Consider the following 9,579-nt stretch of genomic DNA (forward strand, 5'->3'; position numbering starts at 1 on the left):
CTAGCGATGTGTGTGAGAGAGAGAGAGAGAGAGAGAGATTCTTTGTTTTTACATGTTTCGGTAGTCGGTATGGTATGAAGCGTTTGGTGGATTTGTTCATTTATTCTTATTTGGGTTTGATTTGTATGTGCATATGGGTGGGAGACTTTGATCGATATAGAATCCGGTGTCTGAATATTATGTTTTTGTTGTTTGAAACACTTTCGGCTAAAGCTTTTTTTGTGTTTCATTATTGGAATTTGCTTGTTCAGAGTTCTTTTCCTTCAACAGATAACTAATTGTCTAACTAGCGGTGACTTTTGTGTGCTGGACCTGCTGGTAAATCGTGCTTCTTGTTGCTTTGGCATGTGCAGCTGTTACATTTCAAAACAAGTTGATAAGCAATAATTTGTATGGGCGAAAAGTCTTCTTTTCATGCAGTGATGCAGCTTTGCTTGTATAGCTTTCACTTGGGTGACTGCAGCTTTTCCCTAGTTATGGCTGTGAATCTATCGTTTTGTGATAGGAATAGGATTCATCTATTTCAAATGATCCCTGTTTTTATTGGTTATGTGTTGCAGCTCATTTGCTAGGTCCTGTTCAGACATAAGTTGTAATGGCTGATAAAGGAAAATAAATACTGCCTCCTACAGGAAGTGGGAATGTAGAAAGCAGCAGTGGTAGTGTTAATACCGCTACAGTAGAGAAGGATAATCCATCTCAGCCTCTTTGGCGCTATGTGAAGAAACTATCAAAAGGACTAGGTGGTGGTGGGAATGTAACGTTTTCTTGCAAATTTTGTGATATGATGTTCACGAGCTCTTATACACGTTGCAAGGCACATTTTTCATAGTCACCATCAATAGTCTTCCCAGTTTGTAAGTCCTGAAATGAGCATGCACCAGGGTAAAAAATAATGTGACATTGTAAATCAGTAGTCAACTGTTTAACAGAGAGCAAATTGGAGGGAAACTCAGGAGCGTATAAGACGTGGAATGGTCATAGACTGAGAAAGCTTCACATCTCCATAACCCAATATAGGTGACATTCTACCATCTGCAATTTTAACATGACGTGGCTAAGAGAATCAATGCAACATAGTGAACAAACCAGGTCTACTGCAGAAAGGTCTCGATGCTCCTGAGTCAATAATCCAAGAGATACTTGAATCAGGCGTGGATGTACCCGTAGAGAGAGCTCGATCAATCAAAGTAGTGGAAGTTGAAGCTTGTGAGGCTTTGTGTGCCAAAAATTGCTCATACTCAGATCTGTCAATGCTAACTGTGACTGTAGATTCAAAAAAGGAAGGATTCCCAGTTCCTTTATAATCATTCCCACTATCTGGTTTGATAATCTCAGCCATAATAAACACAGAAGGGAGCACCAAAACAATTTTGTAGCAGTTTGAACACACAAAAGAAAGTCCAACTTATAATTAATCAGTCAAGTAAGGGGCTGATCAACAACACAGAATTCAACACTATCACTCGCAATCGCAGCACCACTGTCGCACGCCACTAATGTCACAGCGATGATTATGTCAACATCTTCTAAGTATATGTATACTTTTTCAAAGTCAGACGTAAGTAGTAGTATCATAAGTTGTGCACAGACTTAACGACAGCCAACAAAAACTTATTTTCAAACAACTTCAGAACTTCCAACGTGACCTCAGACTTCAGCGACATAAGAAAACAGTGTTGTGCATCATTCCACGACTTCTACTAAAAAAAAATGGACTTGCCTGCACGACATTGGTTTCCTCCACACGACTTCAAGAATGCATCGACCTAGGTTTTTAAGAAACCCTAGCTTGAGCAAACGAATCTGCCCAAGATGTGAGCAGACTTGCTCATAGAAGTCTGCCCTAGAAAATCAGATGTGAGAGAGTAGAAAGGAAGTACCAATAGATTGTGTAGGTCCCCAAATGTTCATGTTATAGCCGACAGTCTTGAGAGAGAAACGTCCTTAAGACATTAACCAATGTAGACTCTCTCACCGCTGTGCATATAAATTTCTGTTGATGTCCACAGCTTCAATGTATCGATGTCCAGAAATTGATATATATATATATATATATATATATATATATATATATATATATATATATATTTTATCGGATCTGATATGATCCACATTTCAGAACTGATCTTGTTGTCTCCCACACAGCAACGTCCAATGTGATCTGGCCTGAACTTCTTCTTCAACAGCAGCAACCAAAAAAAAAACGTCTGATACAACCCTTTGCAGTCATGTACCAGATGAAAAAAAAACTGTTCCACAACAACTCCCACCCGCAACTTCCACGTAGTTGCTTATGTTGCACTACATCCATGTTAGGGACCTAATCACACATACCTCTCACGTGTGATTAGGTTCCCCTTCCACGCTGTCCACTATTTCTCGATCAGCAGAGAGAAGAGAGAAAGGAAGGGTAGAGAAAGAAAAGGAAAGAAATAGGAAGAGATAGAATAGGAGAAGAGGTCGCCGGAAAATCACGTCAACCGTCACCGGAGAAGGATGGAGATAACCGGCTCTGATACCATGTTGTAAAAGATGGAGAAAAGAGAGGGAACACAAGAGCACGAGAGGGAGAGAGAGAGAGAGTGAGAATAAACTATCATTACTTCATTGCTAACCCTAATCTCTTACTTAAAGAGAGAATAGGGGTCGGCTAGAGTCTTTACACAAGAGAGACACATAAAGATATAAATGACTAAAGAAGACTCTTAACTTTTAAATAATCAGAAAACTACCACACTTAAATATAAACTTTCTAATTTCAACATGAACTACAGTGTGTATTGTGTAGAGAAAGAGAGCAGCACATAAAACACACGTTGATGTATGTCTCCGAACACATAAATGACTTGCCAACAAATATACCTACCTATTTTATGTTTTTGTATATACCATTTTATAGATATTATTTTTCTTTGTCATTTATTTTTTCACGCTTTCTTAGTTTCATGTGCTTTACAAGAGAATCTATGTCATAAGGTAATAAGCACTAGGAGTGCCCAATGACTAGTCGAAAAGGCCATTGGGCACTCGCAATAGCTTGTCTCTCCTCTCCCTTGTGTAGATACAGGGCCGAGTCAGCCACTTGTTGGCATTTATATTTTAGGAATTTATGTGACGCAAAATTCTTTTTGTTACTGTTATGGGTTACTAGTTGCACTTGGAGGCTTATTGTTTACATGAATATAATTGTCGAAAGTTATTTTCTTGTGTTGAATACCCATTTTGTGATGGTTTTATGGTGGTTTGAGTTCATGAACCACATACGTTTACTGTTTCTTCTAAATCTTCATGCAAAAGAGATCATTATTGACATCGATACAGAAGATTTGGCTGTTTTTAATCTTGTTGCGAAGGTTGTTCTTGTTTCTCTAGCAAACAGGTGAAACTAAACTAACAAAGGACAATAAGACATATAAGTAACTGATAGAAGACACACCCAATATATTTAATAACTTTCCCACTGTCATCCTTTATAGGTGTGATTGTTAGAAGGTTCCAGAAAGGAGTGCCATCCTTCTTATAGTTCAACAATCTCCCACAATAGCTTCTTCCTGTCCTCAAAGCTTCCTTTATTTTTGAAACCTCCATGTGATCAGTATCAGGTCCCTGAAGAAAGCGACTGCAAGGAAAGAGAAAATTTTTATTATAGGGATCTTTAAGGAGCTATTCTAAATGTTGACCTACAACTTGTAATGTGATGGTTACGATGGGTATGGTAGTGCATTTTTGTTAAATTTGCAAATGCAAGATAGTTAAGACAAACTGGCGGATAAACACATGCACATAGAGGGAACCCTTGCATATTTTCCAGGACGGAGTACCCAATTGAATCATCTTCTAGGTTTCACATAGAGCAGGAAAATGATTCATAAGCAATATCTCACATGCTAAAAATAAAGCTTTCTTTTTTTCTTTTCAATATAAAATATGAAAGGCATAATTTGGCCCAAACCACATGATCCATTCAATCACTGTTACATGGTGCTAGATCTTGAACCCATTACAGTACAAAAATTAGTTTATATGCCACATAGTGTGTACTTTGAAGTACTTAAGCAAGGTAGAAAATCATTTCATAATGAAGTGTGCAGTAGCTTTCAGCTGCTACAGAGTGCTCTCTATGAGACGTTCAATATCACAAATAGAATTTATTATATTAGAATACTGTCGAATGATGATTTTATGACTTCAATTTCTTGTATTACTTAGCTACATATTATTCCAGTATCTATTTATACAGGCCTACTTACTTTGCTAGGGGATCACAGTCAAATTAGTCAGCAAAAAATGCTGGGGGAGGAGGGGCAAGAGGGATGTTTATCACTGAATGATTAAGGGGCTCATAGATGTGAGTTTCTCCCATGCACCTGTAGCACCAGTTATTCAATATCTAATCTGTACATACACATACAGTTGCGATGTTGACTGTTTTCACTTGGATCAGATCCACCATATACCAGTTTCAATTTAGTTGGATAGTCTTTAACCGAATCCCTCTGTGAAGTCATATTTTGACTTGACTTTTTTTAACCAAATCTAAATCGAACAGAGGTATATCCGAACTTTAAGCAGAATCAAGTCAGATGTATATTGGATGTTGAATTCAGCCATCTAAACCATACTTGTCTAACTGCAGTTAGGACTTGTTCATCGAAAAAAAGTGCAGTTAGGACTTGAACCCTTCATGGATCTGAATGAATGAATCTGGCTTCAGGTTGGCAATCAGATCTTAACAAAATGGTGGACATCACAAGGTAGGGAAATATGTTTTACAACATGACCTAAAGACCTTTTCTGTTTCAACTTCTTGGACATAGTTTCACTGTTCGAAACATAGCCACAGATATTGTTTTCAGGTTTTTATCGATGAGGTTTTTTTTCAGCACTAACTGGAGAATTGTTTCCTTTCAAGAAAATCTCGTGAATCCAAAAATCATCTAAGAAATTATCAATTTCTGGTTATTTTCCTATAATAACGTCGAAAAAAAAAACAGTTATTAAGATGATAAAAGAAACAAAATGGTTAATAAAATAGTGAAAAATGTTTTTCAAATAAACCTTCAAAGATGTTGGACTATTGTCATGATATTTTCGTTCTGGCAACATTTTCAGAAAATCACAATAATTATCACCATTTCATAAAGCTTGCTGTAGAAAATGTCACATATATATGTGATAATGGTTTGAAATATGCCGATAAAAAATATTTTCAAAGCCATGGAAGTATGTAACAGGAGATTGTTTTTGTATCTGTCATCTCTTCTCTTTTTCCATCACCTTTCAGAAGTATCTATGATAACAGGAAAATAAGTAAGAAGATTTGGAACAAGGGTGTCAATTATATTGAATTAAAAGATATTACATGGAATTGTTTACCACACCCATGCACTAATGGAAAATATAGAAAGTACTTTTTTTTTTCCAAAACATATACATATCTAAAACATTTGTCATGCTACAATACATACTTTCTAGTATCACAATATACAATCAGAATCATGATCTTGTAGGGTAAAAAGTTTCTTGCTTCAGTTACCAACTTAAGAAACAATACTTGTATAAGAAAACAGCTCAAATAAACTTCCATAACATATAACCACCAAGACATTTCTGGCATAATAAAAGAAGAGGGTCAAACCAACAAAAAGTTGTAACAAGGACAAAGGGAATACTACATGAACAATTTGCCAGTTCTGGATATTTCAACACTGTAATATGCATAGGAGCTGCTCCAAGGAGCCCAGGAAAATTTTGAATATGAAAAATAATGTCATTGATATCACATTACTGAGAAAAAAGGAAAAATAATATAACATGTTCGACAGCGTGCATTCTGAATATTCATTAAATTCAATAAAAGTACTTACCAGTTTCTTCCGATCACTTCTTTCAGCGAGTAGCCAGTCATACTGAAAAAGCCTGCACTGGCATACATAATTGGACAGTCAGGTCTCGTTGCATCTGAGACAACAAAAGTTTGTTGCAATGTAGATAAAGCATCTTTCAACTCTTTAGGGACAGTTGAGAAGCTTGATTCTCTCTGATTTGATTCTTCAGATGACCTGTTAGAACCAGGAAATTTTCCCAATGTGCTCTGAACATCCTCTCGGACCTCTTCTGATGATTTCTTAGTGACACCTACTGATTGGTCTGTCTTAATAACCAATCCCCATTCAGCTGCCCTTTCTGCCATGCCAGCACCACTTAAGATGCTACTATCCTCTACCTGAGAAAACATGTGCTTAGATGTCTGCCGAGAGCTGCTTCCATTTTCTCCATCCAGGAAACCTTTCCCATAGAGTGGAGAATCCATCTGATCTTTTATTAGGTTTTCTTTCATGCTTTGGGGAGTCCCGGTAGAAAATGCCATCCATTTATCAACAGGTTCCTTGAACCTATCAGATGCAGATCTTTGCTCTCGTTCAATTGGTTCACCAATGTTTGAAGCTTCAATCATTCCCCTTGAATATACATATGGGCCTGATGTTGATGAATCATTAACCTCAACTGAAGTAAATTGTTGATTTGGATTGAAGATATCAATAGACTTCCGCTGATCACTAGTCGAAGATAGATCCTCTTTAGAGGCTTCATGTGATGTTTGTGAAGCAGAGTTCAGAGGCCTGGGTGTTAAGGGATTCATATTATTTTGTTTCAAGCCCAGTTCTCAAGTCTCAAGACATAGCATAATTCCTACAAGAAGAAAAAGCAGGGTCTTCAATTAAGATTAAGATCAGCTACTCTCCCACTTATATAACCATGTTCAATCTTCAGAGGGAAAAGCATGTAAATCATCAGCATAGACAATATCTAGTGTAACTGCACCAGCTTTACCTAAGATCAGTAGTTCTCCCTGTTATACCTTCCCATGTCTTCAAGGAAGAAAAAACCAGAGACTTTCCCGAGAAAAACAAACTTCTTGCAAGAAAGACCTTGCTGATGAAAACCCAAAAGCTGCAGTTCTGACAACGGAAGAAACATGTTAGCCATCAATATAGACAATGTCCAGATAACTCCACCAGTCGTACCTGGTTCATGTTATATGTCACACTATAAAGTTGTTTTCATTTTATTTGTCTAATTCCTAATTGTCACATGTTTTCATATTTTACAACATAATGAAACCCTCTTTCTTAAAGTATCATTTAAGGCTGGAGTACAATTCTCAAAATATATCCTTAGCAACTGCTTTCACCTGAAAAATAAAAAGCATCAAACTGCAGCCTAGAAATGCAATTGACAACCATGCAAAATCTCTAGTCAATATTCTTAGCTAGGTAAATGTTTTTACTTTCTGATCCGGAAATGGTATTCAGCTAACATATTTTTCAGGCTTACATATATGACCATTGCATTCCCTCCATTGACAAATTTCATCAAGCCTCCAGCCGAAAAAGGCTCTATTTTTTCAGTAAAAGGTACAGGAAACAGGATTCTTTTTTTGTTTCCTAATTTTACACTAGATAAATAAAATAATTTGATTTAAGCTGTGTATAGTAAATGGTAGACAATTTAAATGAAAACATGATCAGAAAAGATGGAAAGATAGAAACCCCCTCAATGCTAAAGTAGTCAAGCAATGTTCCTCGGAGAATGCGGGAGCACGATACTTATACTGATCTGTTGCTGGCATTGACCAGAATGAACACAAGACATTATACTCCTTGTTACAAATACAAGTTAGAGACCTGCCAATGCCTCGCTATGGGGAAGTTTGTCGAGATTTACTGTATAATGATATATAAAGCAAGAAACAAGCCCCTGATGTTGGAACCATACAGGTAGACTGACTGAACTCTTTTGAAGGATCAGGAAGATTATTAAGGGTATCTAAATCAGTCCCAAGCTGGCACTAGGTTTTCACTTAACTACGTTCACAATAAAGAACAGAACTCATAAACGTTATTCGTGATGTCCAGTTATTCCGAAAAGTAGGTGACTGTAAAGGTCTAGAAAATGAGATCATACTAGCAATAAAAGACAAAAACTTGTAACCGGACTTTACATATGGAAAAAGTTCTATGAAGTAGTTGTCAATGCGTATATACAAGTGGGCATGATCGAGCTAAAGTAAATCACCAGCTTCACGATATAATTCTAAATTTTCTACGCAAGATTCAACGAAACTGCTCGAGCAGACCCCAGCGAATCAGCGACCCAAAGGAGAAGGCAAATCTCGATAATGAGACTCAGCATGTCTCGGGTAATCAACTTACTTTTCACTGCCACTGACAGTATTACCATAAAGCAAACTGTAGAATCAGAAGGAAAATCCAATTATGATTCACGACCATGGGCACACAATAGAACCAAAAAGGTCAGGAAAGTAAACGAACAACCTCTAAGCTGACGCAACCACGGTTCATGCAAGATTAGCAAACACAAAATGCAAGAAAGCTATAAGAAAGAAGGCGGTATCCTGTTTCAAACAGCAAAACTTGAGCACAAATCAAACACTTCGCTGGAGAACAAAGCTTAGGAAAGACGCCATATGATTAATGTGAAACGCTGGTTGCTTCTCGTTGACTTTGCTATTCCCCACAAACATAGCACTCAAATTTTAGCTCCCTGCGGCGTTCAAACTCTCCTGGCAGGATAAAGAAACGCAAATTTCTAAGATAAAGAAACGCAAGCGCTTACAGATACCTTCGGGAGGTACCAATTTTCCAGAAACACGCAGAGTCCGTCTCGAAAGGGAAGGAAGGAAGATCAAATGACAACAGAGAGAGAGAGAGAGAGAGGACAGAGAGATTTCAACTAAGCTCCAGAGTTGAGAAGCAGATAATGAGAAGCGGCTAAATAGTCCAACTGTCACTCGTTGCCATTCGACGCTGGCCGTCGGATCAACTCGCTCGAGAAACCTCCACCGTCGCCGATCTCCAGTTTGTTCTGCATGCAAGAAAAGAAGATTTTGCCGCCTGCCATGGCCACAAATTACGAGTGCGTCCGTTTTCGGTGACGCGTCCTGACGGGTGATGGAGGAGTTGCCTGGCTTTTGGGCTTCTCAGTCCTTCCACGTGTCCACTCTCTTGAAAGTGGGCCAGCAAATGCAGTGGTTAAGCTTCGGCCACACTCCATCTCTAGCGATTTGAAATTTTAAAGTTCCCAACTCCTGGCACTGGTCCCGGCATAGCCAGGCTGGAGTGTTGGAAGGGACGTTTTGACGACCTTCAATTTTCATTTTATAATAAAATTTGAGAAATAAAATTCTATTGAAACTAAAATCGTAATGAAAATTCGAGTCTAGTATTTGATGGTTTGGAATTTCGATTTCAAAATTAAAAACGATGTGTTTGATAAACAATAAATAAAATTTTAGAATTGGTGAATTAAAAACTTCATAACACTTTACCTCAAGAGATGCAACTCATATGGTAGAATTATAATTGTAGAATTTTGATTAAGAATGGACTGACAACCTTAATCATCAAAAATAGGAATTTTATTCTAGAGTTCCACAATTCTAGCCTCATCAAATACCCCCTAAATGACCTTGATACAGTAATTATTTCAGCCAGTTGATAAGTTATCTGTGGGTAAGGAGGGCCTGATTTGATAATTAAGAAGTTTTGAGAT

At 37.5% G+C, this 9,579-nt stretch overlaps 1 protein-coding gene across 1 annotated transcript in view; it reads right to left on the bottom strand.

The window, feature by feature from the left end:
• LOC116256790 (phototropin-2-like) overlaps positions 1 to 8,928 on the bottom strand; it is a 106,726-nt gene extending 97,798 nt beyond the window's left edge. Inside the window, exons 1-4 of the mRNA XM_031633276.2 lie at positions 8,650 to 8,928; positions 6,838 to 6,965; positions 5,871 to 6,696; positions 3,440 to 3,622 (exon numbers count right to left, since the gene is read on the bottom strand). Coding sequence (XP_031489136.1) covers positions 3,440 to 3,622; positions 5,871 to 6,646 — 959 coding nt within the window. The 5' untranslated portion in view covers positions 6,647 to 6,696; positions 6,838 to 6,965; positions 8,650 to 8,928. The remainder of the gene's footprint in view (positions 1 to 3,439; positions 3,623 to 5,870; positions 6,697 to 6,837; positions 6,966 to 8,649) is intronic.
• Positions 8,929 to 9,579: the final 651 nt, after the last annotated feature.

This window comes from Nymphaea colorata, chromosome 6 (assembly GCF_008831285.2).
Source record: "Nymphaea colorata isolate Beijing-Zhang1983 chromosome 6, ASM883128v2, whole genome shotgun sequence".
NCBI classification, from domain to species: domain Eukaryota; kingdom Viridiplantae; phylum Streptophyta; class Magnoliopsida; order Nymphaeales; family Nymphaeaceae; genus Nymphaea; species Nymphaea colorata.